Below are 18,121 nucleotides of genomic sequence, written 5' to 3'. Positions count from 1 at the left end.
TTAACTTCGAACACAATTACCGGCACCGTCCGGTTTCGGGTCAATGACGCGCACGCAGAATAAAAGGCAATCAGCTTTGGTACAAGTGGGAAATTCCAGACTAACAACCGGAACAACCGGTTTTCTTGAGGAGATTCAATGAATGTACGCAACAGTGTGTGTGTTTAGGGGGAGGTGTCTGTAATGTATCTAAAGACTGACTAAACACCTCAGCATGATTTACATGCATCCCCCTTTTGTATATATAATCCACAATCTCTATTTCCACAATAGCACTGCGTGTTCTTCAAACATTCCAAAACTTCATTCCTCTTTCTCTCTATCTTTTTCCTTTTTTGCCCATCTACTGAGTTGTAGAGGGTTTCTTTGTGAATGCAATCGAATCTTGAAGGAGATTTCATCAAGAGCTTCTGTTTTTGGATAATCTTTGTGTGCTTTTTGGTGAAAGATTTGGTGTTTTTGGTGGGTTATTACAAGAAGTTACAAAGATGCCTACTTTGGTTAATTACAGGGGTAAGTTTTTGCTTTATCTTCGTTACGTTCTTGTTAAAAATTTCCTATTTGGGTGTTTTGATTTCTTGAAAAATCTTATGAGTTCTTGATAGTCAGTAGATTTGATTTGTGGGTTATATCGGAAATCTTGAAGCTTTTGGTATCTGGTTGATGAAATCTTCAAATTTTTTGTCTTGTAAATAGGGATTGATGTCATTGACCTAGATTTTACATATGAAGCCATGAATACGAGTTCTTTTTATAGAAAGATTAACCTTTTAGGAAATCGTACTTAGTTTCTTCAGCTTTTGCTAAATCGGAAACGTAGAAATTGCTATTAAAAGTTGTTTTTGATGGATTGCAAAAACTGTTTTCTGATAGATTGCTATTCGAATTTGCAGGTGATGATGATTATCACACCGGCGGATCACTCTGCTCAAAAGATTCACCCCGTTTGCTTTCCGTTTATGGTCCGCCTTGCAAACGCCAACGAATCAGCGATTCATACTTTCTCTTCTTCGAAGAGGATCAAAAGCCATCGATCGAAGTCCTTCCCGACGAATGTCTTTACGAAATCCTCCGGCGTTTGCCCGGCGGCCAATCCCGGAGTGCCTCCGCCTGTGTATCAAAGCGATGGCTCACAGTTCTAAGCAACATCAGAATCTCCGAGATCGATAATGGCTCATCCACCGATGTTGAAATGATCTCACCGGAAAACGACGGATTTCTCACAAGGTGTATAGAAGGAAAGAAGGCTACAGACGGCAGACTTGCCGCCATTGCCGTCGGAACCTCTGGCCGCGGCGGATTAGGCAAGCTTTCGATTAGGGCAACCAACAAAGTAACAAAATCTGGATTCACAGCAATCGCACGTGGTTGCCCTTCGCTTAAAGTTCTTTCGTTATGGAACTTGCCTTCAATCGAGGATGAATCTTTAATCGAGATCGCAAAAGAATGCCATTCATTAGAAAAACTCGATCTTTCCCATTGCCCCTCGATTTCCAATAAAGGTGTTTCTGCAATCGCTGAATCCTGCCCAAATTTATCCTCTTTAACTATCGAATCTTGCAAAAACATCGGGAACGAAACCCTTCAATCCATTGCCCGACACTGCCCGAATCTTCAATCGATCTCAATCAAAGACTGCCCGCTCGTCGGCGATCAAGGAGTCGCAACTCTGTTATCATCACCATCTTCGATTTTAAAGAAAGTACGACTCCAATCTTTAAACATTACAGACTTCTCACTTGCTGTAATCGGGCATTACGGGAAATCAATCACTAATCTGTCGCTAATCAGCCTTCAAACTGCGAGTCAAAAAGGGTTCTGGGCTATGGGTAACGCAAAAGGTCTTCAATCTTTGATCTCGTTAACTGTGACCTCATGTTATGGGATTACTGATTTGAGCTTGGAATCGATTGCAAATGGGTGTGGTTCGCTTAAACAGATGGTTATTAAGAAGTGTTGTTTTGTGTCTGATAAAGGGTTGATTTCATTGGTGGATTCCGCTGAATCGCTCGAATGTTTACAATTGGAAGAATGTAATCGGATCAGCCAACATGGAGTTTTCGGAGTTCTATCTTGCAATTCAAAATTGAAGTCTTTATCGATCGTAAAATGTATGGGAATCAAAGATTCCGCTGAATCGGGGATGGAATCGGAATCGGAATCAGGGTCAGTCCGATCTTTAACGATCAAAGACTGTATCGGGTTCGGGAACACAAGCTTGGCAATTATTGGAAGATTATGTCCGGACCTAGAAAACATCGAGTTAAGCGGGCTTTGCGGAATCACCGATTCCGGTCTCTTCCCGCTTCTCGAAAACCGGAATACCGGGCTCGTGAAGGTGAATTTAAGCAATTGCGTAAACTTAACCGACAAATTCGTGGTGGATCTTGCTAGGGTTCATGGCGGAACCCTAGAAGTCTTGAATCTTGAAGGCGGTCGGAGGATCACTGATGACAGTCTAGCGGCGATTGCGGAAAACTGTGTGTTGTTGAACGATCTCGATGTTTCAAAGTGCGGAATCACGGATTCCGGAGTATCGTGTTTGTCGGAAGGTGTTCAAATTAATTTACAGATCCTTTCGGTATCGGGTTGCTCCAAGATTACAAACAAGTGTGTGCCGTTCTTGAAAAAATTAGGTCAAACCCTAGTTGGATTGAACATCCAACAATGCAATTCGATCACAAGTAGTGCGGTTGATTCACTTGTCACGAATCTTTGGAGGTGCGATATCCTATTTTAAATAAGAATAAAGATGGAAGGATCGGTTTCGTGTGGTGGGGTTTGTCTTTGGCTCGTCGGTTGGTTTTCTGGTCACGAACAGACAGACTGTATACAGTCTGTCTGTTCGTGACTCTTTTAGTCTCGCTTGAAAGCGAGACTGTTTCAACTGCGGCCATGGTTGGACACACAAAGCTTTTCTTTTCGTGTCTAGTTAGGATAGCGGTTGTGGGGTCGGGGTCGGGTCTTATGGTTCGAGTCGTGGTCCGGTGTGGTTTGAAGGTGAAGGAGGGTGCATCTGGTTTTTGGGCTTTGGTCAATGGCACTAGTGCTATTGAACAACACTTTGTGGTTGTTTTTTTTTTAACCAAAGTCCATGTTTTTTTATGGGATTTTAGGATCCTGTTTTCCCAGATTGATCATCTTGATATTTCAAATTGTACCTCTTTTAGTAGTTTTAATGAAAATGAAGGTTGAAAATGTAAGTTACTGTGTGCTGTTTGTAGTTGTACTGTACAAGTATATAAAGCTTATGTTCTACTAAAATTGTCTTGTTTCTGGTTGTACTGTACAAGTATTTGAAGCTTTTAATGGTCTAAATTTGTTGCATTGTTATTAGTCGTACCTTACAAGTCTTGGAAATTTTATTGCTTTACCGTGGTTGTGCTGGTAACAGTTGTACTGTACATGTCGGTTGTGCATCCGATACTTGTACCGTACAAGTATTGGAAGATATATTTTTCAACAATCGTCGTGCTGTACTGGTTGTACCGTACAAGATTTTGAAGCTTTTACTTTTCTGCATTTGGACAAAGTAGGTGATCAAGTAATTTTATCACTTTTTTTAGAAGTAATTATGTTGCATTCATTAATTGAGTACAAGTTTTTATTTTTATTTTGCTTATTTTGTTCTTGCACAAGAATATAACATGATCAATATTAGGAAATATTGCAAAATTAATGATCACAAATTACGTTTTAAAAGATCACTCTTGTATACGACATAAAACTCCTAAAAGGGCTGCAACGTACATTTTTTTTTTAATAAAGTACAAGTCATTATACATCTAAATAATTTCTATAAAAGCTAAATATACAACTTTTCTTGTATAAAGTACAAGTCATTATAAGGCTTATGTAAGGGTTGTTTTATACTTTTTTTACCTGGTAAAAATTTGTCTAATTTTGTCTGATACTTTTATCACGATTAAAAGTCTATGATTAAGTCGTATAGTTTTTGATGTCTCTTATTAAGTCTAGTAAGAAACTGAGTTAATTAGACATTTACTCGGTTAAATCTGAATCAATCAATAAACCTTTAGATTTTGTTAGAATAATAATTGTGTTACCTAGAAAGTTACGATACATATCACTTAATGTTACTGAAACTTTGATTTAAATTTAATTAATTGTTTTACTTTGTCTTGTCAATATATGTTTATAATATCGTAAGACATATTCCACGTATCATATCATTCACAAAGATGATAATTAATAACAATAATCATAGAATATGTTGTCTTTTTGCTCATATTGCAATTTATTATGATTATGTACAACAAACAATGAAGGTTCAATGGACATGGACCATTTGGTGGGGGCCAAGATTACCAAATCATATGAACAAAGTCCAATTAATATTGATATTAAATTGCCATAAGCTTGACATTGCATCTGGGCATGGTTTATTGTCATGATCTCATATCACATATTTGTACCTACTTTAGAAAGTTGTTTTCAAATTTCAATCTATCCGTATCAGGATTGTCGATAAAGTTTAATAATAACTTCAAAGGTGTGATTCAAGTCATGTAGAGAAAAGAAAAACGATAATGTTTAATTCAATGTAAATCATTATATACGAAGAGTACGAAAGAAGAACATTTGATTAGTTGTGTAGTGATAAGTTTTTACAATTAGTCTCATTCAAATACGGTAGCTGAAATATTAGTTTTTAACATATAAGTTATCTCTAGTAGTTTATTAAAAAATTAGTTTACAAACTATTTTAAAAATATCACCAAACATTAAATTATAATAAATTCAAAAAAATAAAGACGTCAAATATATTTGATATATAATAGATAAAAACACCAACCAAGTAAAATCTGAATTATACTTGATATATTTATAATAGATAAAAACACTAAATTCAATTATATGTGTAGACGTTCTAAAAATAATAATTTGATATACTATTATAATTGAAGGGATATACTATTATAATTGAATGGTTATTCAATTATAATAGTTTATACGCTCAAATACAGTCTAAATGATATTTGATATATTTATAATAGATAAAAAACACCAATCATTCAATTATATATGTAGCCATTCTAAAAAAAAATAATTTAAATACTATATATAGAATTTATAATAATAATAATAATAATAATAATAATAGTAATAATTTATTTATTACTTTTTGTTAAGAGTATGTTTTCCCTTGATTTCAGACGTGTATATATAGACATTCATGGTCTATATGTATATTATTACACGATGGTGTCTTTTCATTAATATGGATATGCAACGATATATTACATGTCTAGATCATATCGAATGTGAATAAGATATGATAAGAGATAAGGGGCTTTGCCTTTTGTCCCAACTCCCACCATGTAGATGAGAAACCAAACTTGTTGATCTGTATGTGTGAGATTGTTGGAAGCATAGTAAACTTGTTACACATAGAGATTCTATCCATGTCTACGCATTTGAGTGCAAATCATGAATCACTTTGAGCTATTGATGATCGAACTATGCATGCCCACCCGTGGATACCGTACATTAATAATAAAATAAAGGGAATACAACTAAAGTTTATTATTGAAAGGAAAAGTTATTTATAAAAAAGAGATTATTATTGAAATGAAAAGTTATTTATAAAAAAGAGATATACAAGTATAAATATCGAGATTATCTAGGGTTAACATAACTAAAAGAGAAAATAAACAGCGCAATATAAAATAAACAAAAATACTTCATTATGATCTTGCCTCAAACTCACACTGCAACAACAATAAATATTAAAAATTTGTTAGAAAATAGTGAAACCGAAAAGCCGATTGAGCCTTCATGAAAATATCACCAACCTGCTAGGCTAATGGAACACATGGTAGTGAGATGGTTCCAAGTTGTAGATAATGCGAGTGAAATGACAATATATCTCGATATATGTTTTCTTAATTTGCTTATGGAAAACAGAATTTTTCATAACCTAAATCGCATTATCGCTTTCCTCTTGTAATCGGGTATGCAAAGAAATAACTGATGGAGAATAGTGCACATAGCTATAACAAGTCCGGTAATATTACTATAAATAACAGTGTTTTTTTGGGTTACATGTAATAACAAAATAAAACAGAATTGAAAAGATATTTATTTGAGGGAATTGTTTTGTTAATTAATTAATAGTTTAATTAATTAATAATAAAAAAACAATATGGAATATTTCAGAATGATTTGAATACCATAGATAATTATAATTATATTTGGTAACTATCTCTAGGGTTTCAAATTACCTCCCTTGTCACATCCCCCAACCGAGGCGGCAGAACACGTCGGGTTGAGCAACTAAGTTTATGGATCACCGTCAATTGGATATATAGTTGTAACGCCCTGTTCCGAATCGATTCCTAATTCGAGGTTGCGGCCCGAAGATTGGTCATCATAACGCTTAGGGCGTTTGAATAGGTGAGATCTAAGTCAATTTGGGTGCAAATGATGTAATTGAAGTGATCCGGGTGTTCGGTTTGTGTTTTGGAGCCTATGGGTAGTTCGGTAAAGTGTCCGTTCGGGCTTTTGTGGAAATTGGATTTTTGTTCAGAAGGTCTTAAGGTTGGTATGGTTTGTTAGAAGTGTAGGTCTTCTCGTTACCTTTCCGTGGATATAAGGATCGTCGGAAACGGACTTATAACGAAAAAGTTATGGCCTTCGGAAGTTTGATGGTTTTAAGGTTTAGCCGGGTACGCAGGACGTACACATAGGGTACGCGGGGCGCGCTAGTGAAAAGGGCAGTACGCGGGGCGTACCTTGGTGTACGTTGGGCGTACTGACCAGGATGGTCGCGGATTCTCCTCGGAGTACGCTGGACGTACCATATGTACGTTGGGCGTACTTCAATCAGACCCAAACCTTATTTTAGGGTCTTGGACTCTATTTAAGCTTCTTATCTCATAACCTAACCCTAATATCTTCAGCCAGCATCCCTCTAAACCCTAGAAATCGACCCTTAGCCCCCATTTGAGTGATTCTTGAGCTTCAAAGTGATTTATGTGTGTTTTTAGTGCTTGAGGAGGAAGAAGGAACTTCTTGAAGAGTCGTTGCTTGACTTGGAGCTTTTGGATCCAGGATTTGAGCACATAGATCTAAATTCTAGAGGTATAAAGTCTCAACCTTGACAACTCTTTCTTGTAGATCAAGCTAGGTGGCACTTTGTTATGATTTTGATCCCTTTGTGGTGGTTCTTATGAGTAGAAGTTACTCCAGAACCTTTGAGCTTCATATTTGGCCTTTGTTGGGGTTATGGAGTCATAAAGTTTTGATCTTGATGAGTATTAACCTTCCATGCATGATTTGGTAGTCTTTTGGTGAAGCTTGGGACTTAGGGTTTTGATTTGGGTCCCATTAAGTCATGCTAAGTCATAAAGTCAGGAACTTTATGACTTAAGAAGTCCCTTTGAATTAGATCTGGAAGTTTGGACTATAGTCTTAAGGTATTAAGAAGTTTTTAATACATTTTGGAGTGATTTTGACCTTTGGAATTCATCTTTGGTGATTGGGCTTCATTAAGCCATGCAAAGGTTTTAAAGCCTTCGACTTTATGGATCAAGTCACTTATATTTAGCTATTCTGAGGTTTTGGATGTCTTGGCTTAAGGTATTAAGACATTCTCTAGGTTGGTTGTGAGCAGGGTCAGTACGCGGGGCCTACCTCCTCGTACGCGAGGCATACTAGGTTTCTTGGTCGTATGCTTAGCGTACTCACTGAGTACGTGTGGCATACTCAGTCAGATGGGATTTTGCAATTGGGGTTCGATTTTGGGCTTTCTTTTTTGGCTTGGGTGTTGGGTTATTAATAGGTCATCTGAGTACAAGTGTTTAGGACTAGGAAAAAAGGTTGGGATTTAGAGTAAGACCCATGTAAGGGGTTTGGGCCTAATTTGGAAAATTAGGTCATATTTGGGCCTTGGTTGATTAGCTGGCCTTTGGGCCTTACAGATTGTGATTTTAGACCTTAGTCTTGGACCAAGCTAGGTTAGGGGTAAAATGGTTTTTTTACCCCAAGTATGGATTTTTGGTTATGGATTGGAACCCAATTGCTGATTGAATGTTGTTTTGACTTTGATAGTTCAGGGATCTGCCAGTCAGCAGCCAAGGATTTTCTGTTTGTTTCGGCAGTGCGATGTGAGTCTTCTCACTATATCAATGGGTCGAAGGCACCAATGCCGGCCCATTACTTGTTATGTGGAATGCTAGTTGTCTCTGTGATGCTTGCATGAAAGACCATGGGGGAGCCCATGACATTTGGTTATCAGACTATGGGGGAGTCCATGGCCTTCCAGGTAAAGACCATGGGGGAGCCCATGGCACTCGGATATCAGACCATGGGGGAGCCCATGGAATTCCAAGTATACTATGTTTGGGTTGAAACATACCTCAGGGTATTTTAGGGAACTCAATAAGCTTTGTGCTTACGGTTTTCAATTTATGTTTCAGGTACTCCGGTTTTCAAATGGAAGAGCTCGGGATGATTGCATAGTATACAACACAAGTTTCCGCATTCTATGAATTACTCTGATTTGATGATGTTTTGTAAAATCTTGATTACCTCAGTTTTATGGGAAAGATATGTATTAATGATTTATTCATCTAAAAACAAAAAAAAATTATGACATGATTTTTGGGACGTTACAAGTTGGTATCAGATCCTTAGTTTGAGGGATTCGGACATACTCTCAGGTGCGTCTGAACTCAAACTGAGGATTTGGTAAAGTTTTCAAAAGAAAAGTATTTTCAAGAAAAGAGTTTTCTAAGATAAGAGAAGGGTGTGGTGCATGCAATCATCCGAGCTCAAGTAAGTTTTCCCAAAATACCCATACATGTTATCTATTATGATTTGATTTATGAATCTGTGAATTGCATGCTAGTTAGGGCTAAGGATCTGCTTAGTTCTTGCATGATAGAATCCTAAGAGAGATGCCTTTGTATGTATATTGTATGAGCTGGTAGCCTTACATGCTAATGCTGATTAGTTAGTGGTAGATTGGACGGATATGTGATGTCTTGTAGCCTTGGGAGTATTGGATGTTATGTTGGGATGAGAATATCTATTGGAATCAGTAATTGCTAAGTGCATGCTTTAAAAATTGTATACGGTTAGGATCTTATAGCCCTAGAATAACTGATTTGGCCTTATTTCATGTTCCTTGTCTGGTTGTGGTTCTAGGGTAGAGTCTGGTATTCGACAGTCTATTTGATCTTGTTCTGTGTATAATTTGCATGCATAAGGCAACCGGCAGTAAAGGTGGAATTTCTAGCATGAGTGTTGGTGTGTGGGTTGAATGTTATATCATAGTTCTATGGATTGGAGTGTTACTGCACGAATGTTGCTTGCTTTGTGCTTTATGGAACTCTTAGATGTTGGGAGTCAGCTACTAAGTGAATATGATGGTATTCATGAGGTGGGCGACTGACATTATGGGGAGCTCTTCAGCAGATGATGGCAGGGTGAGGTCGGGAACCTAGGAGAGCCTAGGGAGTGCTGCAACGGTTGTAGTCGCATTTTTAGTGAGCTTTGGTGCATCAGTTTAAGAAGGTGACTTAGAGGATTCGGGATGATTCTTGATGAAAGTATGGATAGGTGTGGAAGGTAGTATTGGGCCCGTACTACCGATAGCACAAGATCCATACTCAAATTGGGGAGAGTCTTGTAGAATCTAAGAAGCCTGTGGAAGAGGATTCTTGGGTATGTTTTGATCATTTGCAAGTTGTAATTCAATTTGGTGATGAGAAACCAGGAAGGAGGTTTTGGTTCTGGTTCTGGCTCAGGTGCGGGTACTGAGCCGATTAGAGAGCAGATGCGGGAGTTCATCTCGTCGGAGATTACTCGCGGTATTCTGGAGCAGACTCTTGTGATCTTTGGTTCAGTCATGGGGAATTGTGGAGATCTGGGATGAACGCTTGGGCATGATTTTTGCTGAGGGTATGGTTATCGTTGGAGCTCGCACTCTATCTTTCGGTGAGCGGGAGATCGATTTGGAGCACCTGGGAAAGAGGGGGGGGGGCAGATCAGGTGTAAACAAGGGAGGGTCCCGGGAAAACACTAAAGACTTCACTATTAGTGATTGGGGGTCAACGGGGCTAGAGTCAGTGCAACACGTGTGGGAAACTGGACGAGGGAGTTTGTCGTAGCAGGGGTATGGGTTGCTACCAGTGTAGAAGGAATGATCATGTCTGCAAGGATTGTCCTCAGGGGGTAAGCCCGTTATGTTTCTCTACGAACAGGTGAACCACAAGAGGGCCGTATGTCCGATGAGGAGGGAAGGAGCAGTGGGAGCACCTGCTCCGGCTAGTTTGCGGATTTATGATAGTCGTAAGGGTGGGGCAGGAGCCCCAGCAAAGGGTAGCCGGTTATTTCAGTGTCAGACCGGGGAGGCCAATGCTCCAGCAGGTGATATTACGGATACGTGGTCCTTTGTTTTTTTCTTCGGTTGTTATCAGTATTTATGTTGCTTGGAATTTTATTTGGGTTTGGGCAAGCGTTATCTTTGGATTAGTTCTCTGTTATTCCGGGGTTATATCTTCGAAAGATTGTTTTATGCCTTTTGCATGTCGTGATTTTTGGTGGGTCATTGAGGGGTTGTATCTCGTGTAGCGGGTTCCAATGTGTTCGGTTATCATTTGGTTTTTGGTCGAGATCGGTTTGGAGGTATTGTGTGGAAGGTTTATGGTCAGGCCTCAATAGGTTAGTTCTCCAGTATCGTCAGAGTTCAGCGATTTTAGCATTTGTCCAGGTAGGAGCGACAGTTACCTATGGAAGAGTTGTTGAGTTCAAACGTTGTCGTTGCTAGGAAAGGAGCGATAGCAGGAAGATGGTGGGTTAGTTTCTTGAGCTGTTGGTGTTGGATTAGGTGTCTAAGCCCATAACTATAATTGGTATGTACTTGAATTGATAGCAGCACAGTCCTTTTGGGTTGCCCTCAACCTAGCAACTGGACAAGAAAATTATGAAAAGAGAGATATTAATTTATAAGATTAATGAATTAATATAAATGATTTATTAATATGTTAAAAGATTAATATATTAATTAGAAATCATTATGTTTAATTAATAGTTAGCCAGAAATTAATCAGAATTAATTTTGGGGTTAAAAGAATTAATTATGAAGTGCAGGGACTAGTTTGCAATTAACTAATAGTTGAGTGGAAGGTTCCAGAACCCCCTTGGAAGGAGGTGGACGAAATTCTTAGGGGAAACCCTAGAGATTTCGTCCAAGGGGTCCAAATAAGGCCTTTGGATCTTGCTTAGGCCCTAAGCAAAGGATAACTAGGGTTTTCCCTAAACCCTAGATCCCTCAGCTATTTAAGGAGCCTCCTGGCTCACATTTGAGGTCACTGATTTCTTTGGAAGAAAACCTAAGGCCGAAATTGCATACTCTCTCCATCCTCTCTCCTCTAAGTTTCCTTCTTGCTAGTTCTTGGGTGTGATTCCATTAGAGGCATTACATTTGTGGTGCTAAGCTTCCAAGAAGATCAAGATCAAGATCAAGAGGATTATCAATTGTTTGCTATAACAATTGAAAGGTATGTAACTCCTAAACCCTAGTTTGTTAATTTCGAAATTAGCCTCTCTCCTCTAGGGTTCTTGTTTTGCAATTCAAATTTATATGTTCAATAGTTAAAACATAGATCCAAAGTAGGTTGTATGTGAACTTAGGAATTGTTTTCTAGTTTATTTGTTTTACCTAAAACCCATCAGTGGTATCAGAGCTATGTTTGTTTTAAATTGAATTGCTATAATTGTTGAATTGCAAATTAGGGTTTATAGCTATTAAACCCTAAAGGCCAAATTTTCGATTTCTAGGGTTTTGGATAAAAGGGTTTTTTTTCGAAAACCCTAGCCTCCAAAGAACCCTAATCGAAATTAGGGTTAGGGTTTTGAAAACCCTAGCCTCCTCCCTTGTGAATTTCGAAATTGCTAGAAGTTTTAGTGTTTCTTGTTTTGGATAATTGTTACTTAATTAGATTAATTGGATAATTATCCTTACCCTATTTTTCGAAATTTAGAGGGATAAGGATTAGGATTAAATTAATTGATTAATTTAATTAGATAATCCTTACAATATTTAATAATTTGATTAATAGTTAATTAAAAGATAAATATTAAATCTAGTTAATTGGTTTATTTAAATTTAAATTTAATAGTTTGAATTTCGAAATTTATATAAACCCTTGAAGTTTTAAAATGTTTTAAAACACACCCTATATATGTATTATGATTAAAAGTTTAATATTATATATGTATAAGAATATGGTCAGTCAAATCGCTAGTATGCCTCATTCACGAAGCTAATCTATAGGGGGGGTATAAGGAAACTGCCTATAAAATGGTAGTTGAATGGGTGTCCACTCTCACCCACCGCTTCCTTGATTAGTGGAGGGTCGTTAGCAGAACGGATTTGATAGGACAACTACTTCTCATTAAAAGTATAATGACATTAAAGAAAGTACTGGAACATTATTTTTAAAATCCCAACTCTAGTTACTTTAGGAAAAATGTGAAAAGTATGCTAATCCATGAAATTGCACATTATGCTTTATTGGTCGTTAGTGGAGCGTGTGTGGTTAACCAGCACACTAAAGGGCACTAATAAAGAGTAGTAATGGGTATCTCATAATTGTCATTTTGATGGAGCGTGTGTGGTTTACCAGCACATCAATAGTTAATGATAAAGACAATGAGGTTACCAAGCACATTTGCATGGTTATTCACATCTTGTTTGTGATCCTCGGCATCCCAGTCACAAATAGAAGAGCATAATCTGAGATTAAAACATGCCATTGAATAGTTTCAATGTATCTCAAAAGAATTAGGAATTTCACTTCGTTTGTTTCGTCTAATGGTGGAATTGGTGAAGCGTCATTCACCTACCTTTATGAAATTTACACTTGGATCTCGACATCCCATTTCTAAGTTGTGAATCTTCATAGTTGGATCCTAACCTTGATATTTTATCTTTGGGTTATTATATTGAGGTATCTTGAAATCTAACTAAAACTTTCTTTCTTTTCAGATGTCTACTCCTGGAAACACTTCTGCTTCATCCTCCTCCAACCAGAACTTCTCTTTGCTCAATATCTGCTCCAAAGTCGTTATGGATGGCTCAAACTATAACGATTGGATGCGCAACATCAAGATGGCTCTTCGTTTTGAGAACAAAGAATATGTTCTTGAAAAGGAGCTCAAAGAGCTTGATGAGTCTGAAGCTACTCCTGAAGATCTTGCTGCCTACAAGAAACATTACGATGATGCTACCAAAGTGGCGTGCATCATGGTGGCAACCATGTCCCCAGAACTGCAGAGGTACTATGAGGACTACTGGCCTTTTGAGATGAACAAGGACCTTATGGAAAAGTACCATAAGCGAGCTCGTCAAGAAAAGTTTGAAGTAGTCAAGTCACTCATGGCTTGCAAGATGAAAGAAGGGGAATCGGTTGTGTCACATGTGCAAAGAATGCAACGCTACATAGAGCGTTTGATCAAGCTCAACATTCACTTTGATGAGGAATTAGCCATTGACATGGTCTTGAACTCACTACCTGATTGTTATGGTCAGTTTATTCTAACTTACCATTTGAACAATACTGAGCAGACCTTGGCCCAATTGCACAACTTGTTGCAGACAGCTGAGGCAGGAATGAAGGGTAAAAGTATACCCTCCACGCCTACAAGTGCCCCTGTGTTGGCTATTGGACAGGGAAAGGGGAAAAAGAGGAAAGGTCCTCCCAAGCAAAACTAGAAGAGCAAGGCTCAAGCTGGGTCGTCTAGTAATGGCCCAAAGGCTAAGCCCAATGGTTCCACTCCCCATGTTTCTGATCCAAAAGAGGCCGTTTTCTTTTACTGCAATCAAAAGGGGCATTGGAAGAGATCTTGCCCACAATATCTGCAAGATATCAAGGATGGCAAAGTGAAGCCATCTTCGGCAGGTATTTACACTATTTCTGCTAATAACTCATTATCTTCTTGTTCATGGGTCCTTGATACAGGATGTGGTTTTCATATCTGTTCTGATTTGCAGGGACTAAAGGAAAGTGAGGAGATAGAGCGAGGAAGGATAAACTTGATCATGGGAAACAGAAAGTCTTCACCAGTGACCAAGATCGGAGTTTATCAGCTTCTGCTTAGCAATGATGTTAGATTAGATTTAATAAATTGTTGCTATTCGTCTGAGATGACGAGAAACATTATTTCATTTCATGAATTGTTCAGACAAGGTTTCAAATATTCTTTTAATGATTTGAATGGTTCAATTTCTGTTTATAAGAATGGTGTTTTTATGTTTGAAGCTTTACCTTGTGATGGTGTGTATGAAACAGTGACTTGTGATGATAGCTTAGGAAATAGTGTACTTAATATTGACTTGTCTAATAGTGTAGACAAGGCATGCTTGTGGCATTGTCGTCTTGGACACATTAACAAGAAACGCATAGCCCAACTCCAAAAGGATGGAGTGTTGGAATCATTTGACCTAAAATCAGATGATATGTGTGAATCTTGTCTTTTGGGAAAGATGACAAAATCACCATTCACAGGGTCTTGTGAAAGAGGTGAGGGTCTGTTGGATCTCATACACACAGATGTGTGTGGGCCCTTCAGATCAACTACAAGAGATGCTAATCGATTCTATGTGACTTTCACTGACGATTATAGCAGATATGGATATATCTACTTGATCAAGCATAAGTCAGAAACTTTTGAAAAGTTCAAAGAGTTTAAGCATGAAGTCGAAAATCAATTGGGCAGAAAGATAAAGATACTTAGATCCGATAGAGGCGGGGAGTATCTTAGTATCGAGTTTAACGACTATCTGAAAGAATGTAGGATAGTCTCACAATTGACTCCTCCTAGGACACCACAGTTAAATGGTGTAGCTGAGAGGCGTAATTGAACCTTGTTAGACATGGTTCGTTCTATGATGAGTTGGGCTTCGCTTCCCATTCACTTCTGGGGGTATGCCTTAGAGACAGCCGCCCACATCCTCAATCTTGTCCCTACAAAGAAGGTTGCCAAAACACCTCACGAAATGTGGACAGGGAAAGTTCCCTCGTTAGCACATATTAAAGTCTGGGGTTGTGAAGCTTTCGTAAGACGAGAGACTCACGACAAGCTAGCAGCTAGAAGTGAGAAATGTGTTTTCATTGGTTACCCAAAGCAGTCTTTTGGATATTTGTTCTACAGGCCTAGTGAGAACGTGGTCTTTGTAGCACGAAGAGGAGTCTTTCTTGAAAGAGAGCTCATATTCAAAGAGGACAGTGGGAGCACTATTGACCTTGAAGAAATTCAAGAGTCAGCCAATGAAGGAACCTTAGATGACACTAGCACTCAACCAGAGGAAACAGTTCCTGTTGAACCAATCGATAACTCATTACCTCTTAGAAGATCCACTAGGGTGAGTGTGCCACCTGAGTTGTATGGTTTTCATAGTACTTCAGATGGTGACACATTCATAAGTGACAGAACACTGGTAAACTTAGATGAACCAGTCACTTATAAGGAAGCAATGGCAGGCCCAGAGGCTTCCAAGTGGAAAGAGGCAATGGACAGCGAGATTAAGTCCATGTATGACAACCAAGTTTGGAATTTGGTTGATAGTGCACCAGGTCGTAAGACAGTTGGGTGCAAATGGATCTTCAAGAAGAAGACAGACATGGATGGAAATGTGCACACATTCAAGGCTCGACTGGTTGCAAAAGGTTTCACTCAAACCCCAGGGGTTGAATATGATGAGACCTTCTCGCCAGTGGCTAAGATTAAATCTATTAGGATATTGCTCGCCATAGCTGCCTTTCATGATTATGAAATCTGGCAGATGGATGTCAAAACTGCTTTCCTTAATGGGAAGTTGGCTGAAGATGTTTACATGAGTCAGCCAGAGGGTTTTGTTAATGCAAAGTTCCCCAATAGAGTGTGCAAGCTTGAGAAATCCATTTATGGATTGAAACAAGCATCCCGCAGTTGGAATCTTTCCTTCCATGAGAAAGTCAAAGAGTTTGGTTTCTCTAGAAGTGAAGATGTGTTCTGTGTGTATATCAAGGCTAGTGGGAGTATAGTAACTTTTCTGGTGTTGTATGTCGATGACATATTACTCATTGGTAACGACGTTCCAACCTTGAAAGAAGTTAAGTCTTGGCTTGGAAAGTGTTTTGCCATGAAAGACCTTGGAGAAGCTGCCTATATTCTTGGGATTAGAATATTGAGAGATAGAAAGAAGAGACTAATTGGACTTAGTCAGAGCACATACTTGGATAAGGTACTAAAGAGGTTTAGTATGGAAAATTCCAAGAAGGGAGAGCTACCTATCCAGAGCAATACCAAATTGAGTAAGACTCAATGCCCGAGTACAGATGTTGAAATAGATGACATGAGTCGTGTACCTTATGCTTCCGCTGTCGGATCGATCATGTATGCTATGACATGTACTCGCCCTGATGTGGCATTTGCTTTGAGCATGGTCAGTCGCTATCAGGGAAACCCAGGTAGAGCTCATTGGATAACAGTTAAGAATATACTCAAGTATTTGCGAAGGACAAAGGACTGGGTCCTTGTGCTTGGTGGCAGTGATACTTTGAGAGTAGATGGTTACAGTGATGCCAGCTTTCAGACGGATAGAGATAACTTCCATTCTCAATCAGGCTGGGTGTTTTTACTGAATGGAGGAGCAGTTACTTGGAAAAGTTCCAAGCAAGATACGGTGGCTGATTCTACTTGTGAATCAGAGTACATAGCAGCGAGTGAAGCGTCGAAAGAAGCAGCTTGGCTGAGGAACTTCATCGGAGATCTCGGAGTTGTTCCAACCATCCAGGAGCCTATGGAACTGTTCTGCGATAATGAAGGAGTGGTTGCCTTGACAAAGGAACCGAGAGATCATGGTAAAACCAGACATATCGACAAAAAGTACCATTTCATCAGACATAGAGTAGAAGAAGGCCATCTTATAGTAAAGAGGGTGTCATCTGAAGATAACCCAGCAGATCCCCTCATAAAGGGTCTGAGTAGGGCTAAGCATATTCAGCATGCTCGGAGCATAGGACTGAAAGATGATATTAGTTTTAGTAGTTAGATTAGTTTTGTTCTGAAACTTGTAACAAAGTAAATGTAATTGACTTTTGGTGATTATATTATAAAGTATTATTTATAAGTTTGGTTACTGCCTTTGTCGATTGTTTATTATTGTGTTTCATATTTTGCATGTTTTACTTCCCGAATAATAAGATTATTCAAACTCCACAGTCGCTCGTACTTTTGGAAGTAAGTAGTGAATTAAGACTGTCATGAACTAGATTGTAGATTGTCTAAGGATAGGCATGGCAATAGAATTGCTGCAATGTTCATGAGTACTCAGAAATTGAGATTTGAGTATTGGATAAACCCTCGCTCAGAGTATCACTTCATGGAATTCATCACGAGTAATATTGAGACGATAATATCTTATAATCTTGAAACGAAGATATATGAGTTGTAATTTACAAGTCGGTCATGCATTGGTGATACAAAAACACATCAGTAACTTGGTGTTATAAAACGTATTGTCATGTATAATTTGATGAGTAAAAGATACAAGCATATGAGTCAACGTTTATTCGTTCCTTTTGCCCTAAGCGGAAAAGTGATATCTGTGGGCCCCTCGATGATTTGGTGTTGACTTATGTGCTGGGCCCAGCCAGGACTAGATTGATGTGTTCGATTAGAAGTCCTACATCATCACAAATCAGAAATCGGGAAACATAGATTCTGGACAAAGAGATTGATTACATCCCATGTCTTTTGTCTAGGGATATCTGGCAGAACGAAGGATTATATGATCACTTATCTTTGGAAACGTAACTGACTGGGTCAGAGTTCGGCAGCAGCTTTTTGGAAGCTACAATTTGCTGGTCAAATTTAGAAGGCATACTAGCAATTATAGTTACAGACTTATCCAAGTGGGAGACTGTTGGATTAGGTGTCTAAGCCCATAACTATAATTGGTATGTACTTGAATTGATAGCAGCACAGTCCTTTTGGGTTGCCCTCAACCTAGCAACTGGACAAGAAAATTATGAAAGGAGAGATATTAATTTATAAGATTAATGAATTAATATAAATGATTTATTAATATGTTAAAAGATTAATATAT

General features: G+C 38.4%; 1 protein-coding gene across 1 annotated transcript; it reads left to right on the top strand.

The window, feature by feature from the left end:
* The first annotated feature begins 229 nt into the window (after positions 1-229).
* LOC145114737 (EIN3-binding F-box protein 2-like) lies at positions 230-3,333 on the top strand. The gene is made up of 2 exons (XM_079050810.1): positions 230-513; positions 894-3,333. The coding sequence occupies exons 1-2, from the start codon at positions 489-491 to the stop codon at positions 2,738-2,740; spliced, it is 1,872 nt and encodes a 623-aa protein (XP_078906936.1). The 5' UTR covers positions 230-488; the 3' UTR covers positions 2,741-3,333.
* The last annotated feature ends 14,788 nt before the right edge of the window (positions 3,334-18,121 follow it).

This window comes from Lactuca virosa, chromosome 5 (genome assembly GCF_052849685.1).
Source record: "Lactuca virosa cultivar CGN04683 chromosome 5, Lactuca_virosa_CGN04683_v6, whole genome shotgun sequence".
Classification (NCBI taxonomy): Eukaryota; Viridiplantae; Streptophyta; class Magnoliopsida; order Asterales; family Asteraceae; genus Lactuca; species Lactuca virosa.
Note: the sequence above shows the minus strand (reverse complement) of the source record. Positions and strands in the feature narration are given on the sequence as shown.

Excerpts from the sequence above, each read along its gene's own strand:
- LOC145114737 (XM_079050810.1), top strand. The coding sequence starts at position 489 with ATGCCTACTTTGGTTAATTACAGGG. Across the intron at positions 514-893 it reads TACTTTGGTTAATTACAGGG|GTGATGATGATTATCACACC; the intron begins GTAAGTTTTTGC and ends TCGAATTTGCAG.